Source organism: Bos indicus, chromosome 26, assembly GCF_029378745.1.
Source record: "Bos indicus isolate NIAB-ARS_2022 breed Sahiwal x Tharparkar chromosome 26, NIAB-ARS_B.indTharparkar_mat_pri_1.0, whole genome shotgun sequence".
Taxonomy (NCBI): domain Eukaryota; kingdom Metazoa; phylum Chordata; class Mammalia; order Artiodactyla; family Bovidae; genus Bos; species Bos indicus.
The window spans coordinates 15667184-15679950 of record NC_091785.1 but is presented as its reverse complement, the minus strand read 5'-3'; the positions used below and the strand labels follow the sequence as shown (position 1 = coordinate 15679950).

At 40.7% G+C, this 12767-nt stretch overlaps 1 protein-coding gene across 2 annotated transcripts in view; it reads right to left on the bottom strand.

The window, feature by feature from the left end:
* PLCE1 (phospholipase C epsilon 1) overlaps positions 1-12767 on the bottom strand; it is a 376762-nt gene that overhangs the window by 68585 nt on the left and 295410 nt on the right. For both annotated transcript variants that reach the window (XM_019953110.2, XM_070780500.1), the window contains 3 exons: positions 5314-5481; positions 3587-3704; positions 2847-3003 (listed from right to left, as the gene is read on the bottom strand). In XM_019953110.2, coding sequence (XP_019808669.2) covers positions 2847-3003; positions 3587-3704; positions 5314-5481 — 443 coding nt within the window. The remainder of the gene's footprint in view (positions 1-2846; positions 3004-3586; positions 3705-5313; positions 5482-12767) is intronic.

Below are 12767 nucleotides of genomic sequence, written 5' to 3'. Positions count from 1 at the left end.
GAAAAGTCATTTTAAAAAAGAGCCCCACATTGTGCAATTATAACTTATGGAAAATTATTCATGTGTTTTCATATATTTTAAACCATAGAAACACATTTAAGAAGAAAATCTTGAATGTATCAATGTCTTCCCTTTCTCCTTTCTTAACCAGTTTTTAGATGAAAACAAGGAAGGGTTTTTAATGCTAATGGAAAATGTGAATCACAAAAATATTAAGGGTGGAAAGAAGCCAACTCTTGCCTAGAATTATATTTGCACCTGCCAAGGCTGTATCTATTTAATATAAAAATATCAGTCATCTGGGTCAAAAATTCAGTCTAGCGCTTTCACAATATTTTTTTATTTCCTATGCTGGTTCCTTGAGAGGAGAGTATGAGAAATGTTTTGGCTGGTTTTTGGTCAAATCATCTTTTTTTTTTCATTTTTTGGTTTTGTCCTTAGTTTTTCATTTTTAAAATATTTCAAATATATAGGAAAATAGAGAGAATATTGTAATGAATAGCTAGCTTGACCTTGATCCTTTCAACAGTGTTTATTTATGGAAAATTATTTTGTGTTGACATCTGAAGGTCACCTCCATTAGTGGAAGAGTATTACAAATGGATAGATTTATGGTATTATACTTTGTAGGCCTGGGTTGTTGATTCCCCAGTACGGGGTGGGAAACAGAGGGGAGAGCTTGAAGAAGAGGACAAAGGTCTGATAACAAAGTGGTTTTTCATTTGAATTTAAACATGTATGTTTCATGCCTGTCTTCCTCTGGTTCCCCGACCAGCCACTGTCTGTAGGTACCCAACTCCCTCTAACTTTAGGAACCTCTATTCTTCTATTTGGTTCCTTCCTAGGGCTCAATCTTGCTTTCTTCTTGAAGAGTATTCAGGCTGACTTCTCTTCTCCTGCCTTGTCTTCTCTTACTGGCCCCACTGTCCTCCTATGGCAGGGTCCTCTGATTTTCCATCTGGCACGGTAGTCTCTCTGCTTTGACCTCTTTGAAAACATTTTCCTCGTTTACTTTGTCTTTCCTTTTCCTGCTTACGAGTGATTGAAATAAAGGGAAAGGCCACTTAACTGTAGTTATGCGGCTGTTTTATTTTCCCAGGATACTGGTTAGGCTGAAATATAATGCAAAGAATTCTGATTCTTTGTAGCTTTAATTTTGTTACAAACCTACAAACCTTGCAAAAGTGGTAAAAAGAGTTTTCAGGTACCTGTGACCCAGTTAAGCCATATGCAGAAATTACATTCATTATTCACACCGTGAAAGGATGCTTCCCTTTAAAAGAGGATTTACTGTAGGGTTTTTATCTATAGCAAGCTATCAAGAGAGAGAGAAAGAGAGAGGTACAGAGAGAGAGAGACCCAGAGAAAGAGAGAGGTACAGAGAGAGAGACCCAGAGAGACAGAGAGGCAAGGAAAGAGAAAAAGAGACATGGGGAGGAGGGAGATGTGGGGAGGAAGAGAAGGAGAAAAGAGGGAGTGATGCATGTGTTAAGTGTGTGTGTATAAAAATGTCTCTAAACCAGTACCTGTACAGACCCATTTCCTCCTCCCACTTCTCTGACAAAGTATAAAATGTCTTTTTTTTTTTTTTAAATCATGGTTCTGTCTGGAATCTCAACATATCTTAAACTTTAGTATGGGGCTGAGGGAGATGGTATGGCATTCTGATTCCTCTGAAAGACTTTCATTTTAATATATTTTTTAAAGAGGGTGGCTGTTGTTTCAAATCTTTAATTGGCATGGACCTTAAAAAATTATTTACAATAATATCAGCTTTAGGATTATATCTAAACCTCTCCAACTGGTTGTAAGACATTCATTTCTCCAGACATGTACACCTTATACATGAGAAGAGTGTTAAATATATTTCACCCATTAGCAGAGGATCAAATTGCTTACATTAAAACATGTGTTCTTCATTTAGAGCAGTGCTATCCAATAGAACTTTCTGCAATGACAGAAATGGTCTTTATCTGCACTGTTTAGTACATACAGTAGCCAGCGGTCAGTGGTAGCCATGCAACACTTTTAATGTGGCTGGTGTGACTGAGGAACTGAATCTGAAATTTTATTTTAATTAAATTTGAATTTAAATAGCCAGCTCACTTTTTTTGTTTGCTTTGTTTTCTTGTGGCTGCTGTGCTGTGCTAAGTAATTTCAGTCATGTCTGACTCTGTGACCCTATGGACTGCAGCCTGCCAGGCTCCTCTGTCCATGGGATTCTCCAGGCGAGAATACTGGAGTGGGCTGCTGCACCCTCCTCCAAGGGATCTTCTTGACCCAGGGATCCTGTGGCTCCCACTATGTAGGCAGATTCTTTAGCGCTGCATCACTGGGGGAGTCCTTTCCTGTGGCTGGTGGCTGCTAGATCAGACAGTGAAGATTTAGAGACTGGCAGCTCAGGTTTTGTTACTGTTACTGGCCTTTGAAGGATTGCTTTGTCAAAAAAAATTAGAAGCCATTATAGTAAAGTGAGGAGCTTCCCTGGTGGCTCAGATGGTAAAGAATCTGCCAGCAAAGCAGAAGACCTGGGTTCAATCCCTGGGTTGGGAAGACCCCTGAAGAAGGAAATGGCTACCCACTCCAGTATTCTTGCCTGGAGAATTCCATGGACAGAGGAGCCTGATGGGCTACAGTCTATGGGGTCACAAAGTAGTGTGTATAGTAGTAATGTGAGAAAGTAGGAAAATGCAGTCAAGAAAATTAATAGCTTTTAAAATTGGGGGGTTTTCCATTTTAAAGTGATTGTTAGAGACCATCTTTCGACAGAGCGCTGGAGGAGGATGCCCTTCTACACAACCTGCATGGTGTAAAGGGCCCTTCTTTTTGTCATGTTAAGGCCCCACCTGGTTGGGCTCCTGTTGGAAGCAGGCAGCACAGGAGAGGACACTGGCCTGATGGGAGATGCTGTCCCGGCAGCCAAGGTAGGGGGCCCAGTCGTGGTCAAGGAGTGGGCTCTTCTGGAAGGGAGAGGGTTGGGAGGGTTCATGATGGCATTTGCCTCTGTGAGAGTGGAAGACAGAAAAGAGACAATGACTCTGATTATACTTTCCCCCAGAAATCAGATAGAAAAGATGCTTCCGAATGTCTGAGGAAATCAATCTATACAGGCAATTACTGTCTAAGAAGCATTAAAATATTCTGGTGAGTTCTCAATCCTGGCTACACATCAGAATCATCTGGGGAACTTGGTGCATAGATATCCTGGACTCACACAGACAGAGTCTGGATCGGTTGGGCTGGGGTGTGGCTAGAGCATGCAGAGAGTCTTTAAAAAGCTCTAATATCCAGCCAGGAGGTAAGAATCACTGGTCTAATCCAGTGATTTGATCGTATCTTTCAAATCTAATATTCCTTGTCAATAAGGGCAAGTTAACTAGTTAGTATTTTCTTCTAAGTACAACTTACGGTTGCAAACTTGTGTTTGCAGAAATACCTTTTGGGTTCCATCGTTCAGTTAAAAACAAAGGTAAGTATATTTAATAAGAGTTTAGTTAAGAAGGCCTGTGATACTTAAATCTCAGTTTAAAACCAAATGCATGTTTTCCCATTTAAAAAACCCTTAGGTATGAAGATACCGCTTTACCTGATTCTTCTTGTTCATTGACATCTTGAGGATCAGAGCCGCTCCGGCTCCGGCTCTCTTTGTGTGTTCTGGCCTTGCGGGTGGCCATCTCGTCGTCCGTCACCTCTCCACTCTCACCCTGGGAACAGAAGACTCACCGTGCTTATCTTTCCCATCACTGCCTAGCTCAGGTAGGTCTCTATTTTTTCACTGATCCACCATCAGTCCCACCGCCCCCTGGTGAAACCAGTAAAGACCTATGTGAAGGCTGACCAAGTGTTCCCTGTTCTGTTTATCCCGTGTGTTCTTCATGATAATGCAGCACTCCTTGGGGGAAAGGGTGACACGAGAAGGCATGAGGTCCCTGGAGTCTGTGCAGAGACAGAATTATGAAGCAGATAAGGTTCAACCTAGGCATCAACAGCCTCCCAAGTGCAAAGAGGGAACCTTCTCCCAGTTAACCATGAAGAAAATGTATTGCACTATAGTGATAATATAAATAATGTAATATATAATATAGAGCAATATATTATATATATATATATATATCATGCTATAAAACAAAACACAAAATTTACCATCTTAACCATTTTTAATGCTTCCCTTGTGGCTCAGATGGTAAAGAAGCTGCCTGCAATCTGGGAGACCTGGGTTCAATCCCTCGGTCAGGAAGAATCCCTGGAGAAGGAACTGGCAACCCATTCCAGTACTCTTGCCTGGAGAATCCCATGGACAGAGGAGTCTGGCAGGCTACAGTCCATGGGTTTGCAAAGAGTCAGATACAACTGAGCAACTAACACACACATGATCATTTTTAAGTCTACCATAGAGAAAGTAGCGCTAACTATTTGTATTTTGTTGTGCAAGACATTTCTAGAACTTTCTCACTTTTGCAAAACTGATACTCTATACTCATTAAACAACTCCCCCTTTCCCCTTCACCTTAGTCCCTGGCAACCACCATTCTATTTTCTGTTTCTAAGAGTTGGACCACTCTAGGTATCTCATACCTGTAACTGGAATCATGCAGTATTTGTCCTTTTGTGACTGACTTCTTTCACGTAGGATAATGTCCTCAAGGTCATCCACGTTGACCTTGACACATGACACATGACAGGATTTCCCTCTTTTTATCCCCATTGTATGTACATGTTACCTTTTCTTTATCCTTCATTGGCGGATGGACACTTGCTTCTCTTGTTAATATATTTTAAATTGAGGTCTAGCCTTTTGACCCTCCAAGACCTTCCTAATATGATCCTTGTTCCTTACTATCCTTTCTTTGCCCACCACAGAGCCCATGCTCCAACCTGAAGCCTGAACTCAGGGCCCCCTGTGCCAGACAGACGTTCCCCTGCACTGTCTGCCTGGTGAATCCTATATGTCCTTTAAGACCCACCTCTCACCTTCTCTGTGGAGCCATCCCTGCCTAACTCCCAGTCTTCTATTTTCCCTCTCTCTACTCCCACAGCACTTTGCAGACAGCGTGACAATGACTCTTACTCAGATCTCACTGTTTGTTAGCATCTCTGTGTCCCTCTGTGGACCCTGACTTTTTGCTGGTGATGACTCAGTTCCTAGTACTGGGCTTGGCATCCAGTGGGCGCTTGGTAAGCTCTTGTATTTTATTTGTTTTACATCTCACCCTGTCCCCAATCCAAATGACCTAAAATAGTTTATGGTTATGTAGATTATACAGTGGTCCCAGATGACTGGGTTGGATGCTTAATAAACAAGTAACACTCTACCCTCATAAGGATTTTCTTCTTTTTCTTGGTGTTGCTTATACTCAAGGTGTTGGGCTTCTCAGCGCTCTTTGCTGATGTCCCAGGGCTGGGGTTTCGAGTACTCCATCGTCTGCCACCAAACAGCTCTACAGCTTGAGCCAAAGTTGGGCCTTCATATCGTCCATCCTCCTGTAAAAGAGACACACTGTGAACCCATGAGGGAAGAATGAGTAAAGGGGGAGTAAATGTATCAAAGGCTTTCAGGAAATTCCCAGAGGCAGAGGAGCACAGGCTGTCACCAAAGAATAATGATCTGGCCACCCAAGTGGCTCTGTTTTCTAACTGTCCAGACTCTCTGTTGGGGACTTCATCAAGTCCTCTGTGGTCCTGGTCACATCCAGCTGAGTTCCAGTGTTGTGCTTTATCACATCCTGCGGAGTTCCAGTGTTGTGCTTTAATACAGCCACGTTCAATTGCGATTAACAAAAAAAATTCCCTTTCCACTTACAGAAGTTATGTTTCAGCATTATCACTGCAGGCAAATTCATTAAGATGTACTTCATAAATCTGGGCTTTGAAGGACTTGGAGGGTGTATATGTGTGTATGACTCTATTGAAGTAAAATAAAGTTCTATTTGTTATTTAATCACTCTAGCTATATTTTCACCTAGCTTGATGCTTGGGACAGTCTGACTTGAAGTCAGAGTAGGTGGAGTACATGAAATTCATTTTGAAGGGCTTGGGGGTACCTCAAGTAGTTGAGCTGCCATTTTCCTCAGTGACTGGTATCCAAGGACACAGAGCCCAGGGGACTCATATTATGATGCCTTGAGCAGTGAAAATATGCTCAGTGGGCATATGATGGCTTACAATAGCTGCTTCTTGAAAGGCAGCTCTGTGTTACATGCACTGAGTATCAGAAGGGATTGAGTAATTAAACAGAGTTCAACAATTCTCCTTATAAGTCAGCAAAGTTAATAAAACTACAAAAAGTCACATATGAATTAAAGACAATATTGATATTTCACAAGTTGTAGAAAAAACATCTTTTAAATCTATTTCTATTTACTATCTTTACTTTCCATAAGCTTTTAAGGTTAGTCCTCCTTTGCAAATGCTAAGAAGTGCTTATAAATAGACTTTGGCTTTGTTGTAGATAACATGCAAATAATAAAGTGACTTTTTGCGTGAGCGTGTATGCATGGGTGTGTGTGTTTGCTCCTTCATGTCTGTGCTTGTTTTTAATGTTCAATGACTATCTGATTTGATGACTTGAGTTGTGACCTCCTACTTCCTGAATCCCGTTATGGATCCCAGGATGCTTAGTGAATTGGATACTTGGTGATCTTTTGAATGATATGTGATGAAACCTTTTGGTGACCTTCTGTCCTGAATATCTGTGATTTATGCCTGTCTGTGGGTCATTTTCTTTTCTTTAGCCATACACAATTTTACTTTATCTCTTGTCCCTGGATACAGTCTTGGTCTATCAATCAATGGGGAACATCCTCCCTTGACCAATGGTTGGTATAGGACCCAAATAAGCCAATCAAACTCACCATCCCTGACATGTACACACTACTATATTTAAAATGAATAATAATCGACAAGGTCCTATAGTACAGCTCAGTGTTATGAGGCAGCCTGAATGGGAGGGGAGTTTGGGAGAGGATGGATACATGTATATGTATGGCTGAGTCCCTTCACTGTTCGCCTGAAACTGTCACAACACTGCTTGCTAATTGGCTATATCCCAATACAAAATAAAAAGTTAAAAAAACCTCCACCCCTGGAAACTGAATCTTGAATGGAGTGATACAAAGAATGACAACGGCTGGAGATGACCCCACCTGGTGCAGACCTGCTGGAGAGAGCTCCTGCTAACAAGTCACCAAACTGACTGCAAAGTGACGCAGTTTCATAAACTGATTTTTAACTACCTTATTGCATAATACACTCTGATTACAAAAAAATCCTGTAAAATTTTATCTATGGGTTTTAACTAATACATCTTTAAACATTAAACCTAATGCTTAAACAGAGTAGACCACTTCATTAAAATTTAAAAGCTCTTCTCTGCAAAAGACATGGTCAAGAATGTTTGAAGACAAGCCACAGGCTGGGAGAAAATATTTGAGAAGAAACGTCTGATAAAAAGGTCTGTTATCCAAAATGTACAAAAAAATTTTTTTAACTCAACAATAAGAAAACAAACGACTCAATCAAAAAATAGGTCAAAGAATTTGACAGACACCTCACCAAAGTATATACACAGATGGCAAATAAGCATATGAAAAGATGTTCCACATTATATGTCATCAGGGAAATGTGAAATAAGACAACGAGATACAACTGCACACCTATTAGAATGGCCAAAATTGAGAACACTGACAACACCAAATGCTGGTGAGGATGCAGAGCAATAGAGACTCTCATTTGTTGCTGGTGGGAATAAAAAATGGTACAGCCACTTTGGACGGCAGTTTCTTACAAAACTAAACACACTTTTACTGTATGATTCAGCAGTCACACTCCTTGATATTTACCCAATTGAGTTGGAAATGTGTGTCTATACCAAAACCTGAACATGGACATTTATACTTGCTTCATTCATAATTGCCAAAACTTGGAAGCAACCAAGAAATCTTTGTCGGTGAATGAATAAATAAACTGCGGTTCACTAAGACAATGAAATTTCATTCAGTAATAAAAAGAAATGAACTATCGAGCCGCAAGCAGACATGGGGGAAAACTTAAATGCATATTACTAAGTGAAAAAAAAACAATCTGAGAAGTCTACATATTCTATGATTCCAACTATATAACAGCTGGAAAAGACAAAACTAAGGAGACAATAAAAAGATCAGTGGTTGCAGGGGACTAGGAGAGGGTGGGATGGAGTGGGAGCAAGACGAACAGGCAGAGCGCACAGGATATTTAGGGCAGCAAAAACGCTCCATATGGTATTGTAGTGATGGGTATATGTCAATATATTATATTTGTACAAGCCCATAGAATGTACAGTACCAAGAGTGAACTCTAAGGTAAACTATGGACTTTGGAAAATTACAACATGTTAACATAGGTTCATCCTTTGTAAAAGGATGTGTCAAGACTATGGTTTTTCCAGTAGTCATGTATGGATGTGCGAGTTGGACTATAAAGAAAGCTGAGTGCCGAAGAATTGATGCTTTCAAACTGTGGTATTGGAGAAGACTCTTGAGAGTCCCTTGGACTGCAAGGAGATCCAACCAGTCAATCCTAAAGGAAATCAGTCCTGAGCATTCATTGGAAGGACTGATGCTGAAGCTGAAACTCCAATACTTTGGCCAAACTCCAGTACTTTCACTGATGTGAAGAACTGACTCCTTGGAAAAGACCCTGATGCTGGGAAAGATTGAACGTGGGAGGAGAAAGGGACGACAGAGAATGGGATGGTTGGATGGCATCACTGACTCAATGGACATGAGATTGAGTAAACTCTGGCAGTTAGTGATGGACAGGGAGGCCTGGCGTGCTGCAGTCCATGGGGTCGCAAAGAGTTGGACACGACTGAGTGACTGAACTGAACTGAACTGATCCTTTGTAAAAAATGTACCATTCTTGTTAGTGATGTTGATAATGGGGGAGCTATGTATGTGTGGGGAAAGAAGGTTTATGGGAAATCTCTGTACTTTCCTTTCAATTTTATAATAAACCTAAAAATGCTCTAAAAAATAAAATCTTTAATAAAATTTAATAGACCCATTACCATGTACATATAAAAGAATCAGCCTCTACTGCTTTGGTTTTTCTAAATTCAGAACATCTTAACATGGGCCAAGCTTTATTATTAATGGAAATATTTTAGGCCTGTAAAAGGCAGGATGCCTTTGTTTAATCTTTAAAGGAGATCTTCTGGGAACTAAAATGTACTTTGAATCTTCCTTTTGTTTTATACAAAACAATAAACTTGTTTGGGATGGATGAAAGATGTACCCCCTATTTTCAATTTGGGCTATAGCAAGTGAAGGTACATTCTCAGTTTTAGGAAACGGTTCATGTGAACATTGAGCATTAGGAAATTGATTCCTTAAAAAATATGCATGTACTTTTGGGACTTCCCTGGTGGTCCAGTGGTTAAGACTCCACACTCCCATCGCGGAGGGTCTGGGTCCAGGCCCTGGTCAGGGAATTAGATCCCACATACTGTAACTAAGATTTTGCATGCCCAAGACTAAGGATCCAGCATGCAGCAACAAAGATCTAAGATCCTGAGTGCCACAACTAAGATCCATGGAGCTAAATAAATACATATTTTTTTTTAAATACATATACTTTTAACTTGGCATATCTTTGCATATGATACCTTAAAGACTCTTAAAACAATCTAACTCTTTAAATAGATGCCCCACTTTTTCCTTGGAGATAGCCAGAATCTGTTTCTGTTGCTTACAAATGAAACATGTAAAATATCATGTAGGAAACGAGTTGCCAGTCCAGGTTCGATGCACGATGCTGGATGCTTGGGGCTGGTGCACAGGGTTCGGGATGGGGAACACATGTATACCTGTGGCGGATTCATTTTGATATTTGGCAAAACTAATACAATTATGTAAAGTTTAAAAATAAAATAAAATTAGAAAAAAAAAAAAAAAAAAGAAATTTACTGATAATCCTGTGTATAACCTCCTTGGCTTCGCAGAGATCTTTCCAAATACATGAGTTCTCAAGCTTGCCCATAACTTTGAGGCAAAGCTCATGATACCAACCTTTCTTCCACATCCCATATCAAATTTCCGCACAGTTTGCTTTTTAAAAATTTCTTGTATTCCTAGGCTTTGTTACAAATATCACTATTGGGAATTCCCTGGTGGTCTAGGGGTTAAGAATTGTTAAGAATCTGTCTTTCAATGCAGAGGACTCAGGTTCAAGCCCTGGTCAGGGAACTAAGATCCCACATGCCTTGGGGGAGCTAAGTCCATGCCACAGCTACTGAGCTCACAGGCTCCAGAGCTCGTGCTTGGAAATAAGAGAAGCCCAAACAAAGACTCAGAGCAGAGCCCCCCAAAAACCAAACAAACAAAAACAAAAGTCACTATTTTTTCTTGTCTTTTGCTTTATCTCTTGCTACTATTTCCATTAGCTTAGTTTATATTCACTAGCACTAAAATACCTGTATTTGAAAGTAACGGTGCAAACATTCATCATACAAGAGGACTCAGATGTTAGGAAGATTATTTTCTATATAAGCTCTTCCTAAATTGGGGATAAAGAAATATTCTTATACGGCTGTTGGCAGAAATTTGGAAGAAATCAAGACCTTCCATACGTTTCTTTAGTTTATAGATATGTTTAAAATTTTCTTTTGTACTTTGGGACTTCTGAGAGCTTTAAATGTGCTAAGCTGTATTATAAATCAGCCAGGGGGCATTTAGAATGATGCCTATTTGACTTTTTGTTCTCCAAGTGCCAAATTAGCATCTTTTTAATATTCCCTGATACAATTTGGGAACTGATCTCTATGATGGAAAAATGAGTAGTCCGTTGACCTTTTTCACTTAAAAAAAAAAGAAAGAAATCTTGAGTGTCTAAGACTGTTGTCTGTCTTAGGCAGCTGGTGTAGTACATTGTTTTGAGGAGGAATGCCATCTATGTTTTCAGAAGTGACTGAGGTATATGGAGACTTTTAGCCCTTACACTGTGACAGCTTGGTTCCTCACAAGGGTGGAAGGATGGGGGTGAAGAGAAACGGAGGGATATAGCTGTTGTTACAACTGCATAAGACCAAGTCAACTCCAAGTCACTTCCTCTGTCTCAGCTCCAGCAGCACCTCTTCTTATCCATTGTTTGTGGTCTCATCTGGTGCCTCCTTCAGCATAAACTGAAGGTTGCCAGGGTAAATGAGAACCTTTGTGATGCATGTTAATTGCTCAGTTGTATCCGACTCTTTGCGACCCCATGGACTGTAGTCCCCCAGGCTCCTCTACTGGAGTGGATAGCCATGCCCTTCTCCAGTGGATCTTCCTGACCCATTGATCAGTCGGGTCTCCTGCATTGCAGGCAGATTCTTTACCATCTGAGCCACAGTACAGTACTGTGAACTTAGCAATGAGAAACTAAGGAGACTTTACATGTTAATTCAGTTACTTTGTAAGATTGGGAAGGAAACAAATGGAGCAAATAAACCACTTAGGTTTTGTGACAGTGACTGTAATTGAGCCCAAAGACTTTGGTTCACGACCAGACTGAATGCATTTTTAACGACTGGAGAAGGCTGAGGAATGACTGTAATTGAAAACCAATATTCATAATAGCTCCTGGAGACCTTCGTTCCAAGCAGCTGGCACCACTGAGAGCTCCCTGTGGAGTAGACAGGAAGCAAGCATTTTGGTTTCCATTTTATTTCAAAAAATATTTATTTATTTAGCTGTGCCGGGTCTTAGTTGCATCATGTGGGATCTTTAGTTGTGGAATGTGGGATCTATCCCTGACCAGGGATAGAACCTGGGCCCCCTGTATCGGGAACAAGGCATCTTCGCCACTGGACCACCAGAGAGGTCCCTTGGTTTCCATTTTAGATGAGTTAACTAAAACTGGCTTTGTGCAGTGCAGCATAATCATGTATATAGGCCTATGTGCTTATTAATTTATTAAGTTCTTCAGGATATGATCTCTACTCATTAAGTACTGTATGGATGTGGAGAAAGGGGAAACATATGTGACTCTACTAACATATGTGACTCTACTAACATTCCAGAGCAGAAAGTGTTTTAAATTGTCAGAAACATGTTAGAACTATGAAAAGTACATGAAAATCAATCCTTTGAGTAATTTAAGTCACAGTGGTATTTGTTCTGTGACACTAGAAAAGATAATTTCTCCCCCATAAGATAGAAAAGGGCTTCCCTTGTGGCTCAGCTGGTAAAGAATCTGCCTGCAATGTGGGAGACCTAGGTTCGATCCCTGGGCTGGGAAGATCCCCTGGAGAAGGGAAAGGCTACCCACTCCAGTATTCTAGCCTAGAGAATTCTATGGACTGTATAGTCCATGGGGTCTCAAAGAGTTGGACACAACTGAGCTACTTTCACTCACTCAAGACACAAGAACATAGCAAAGAAAAACTGAATACTCTGTACAACTCATTTGACAATCCTACCAATAGTGTCACCTTGTAGTGGGGTTTATGACTCGATTTCCAAGCAATCTCTTCCCTCCTTCCTCCATAAGCATGTGGCTCTAGTTACACCTGTGTCTCTTCTCACCACCTCATCTAACCCAGTCCTGGTGGACCTTTGGCTGGAGTGTCAAAGTACCTGATGCGTGTGTGTGTGTTCAGTTGCTCAGTCGTGTCTGACTTTTTGTGACCCCACGGATTATACAGCATGCCAGGTTCCTCTGTCCGTGAAATTGTCCAGGCAAATATTGGAGTGGGTTGCCATTTCCTTCTCTGGGGATCTTCCAGGGATCCTGATACTTTAGGGTTAACAAAATAC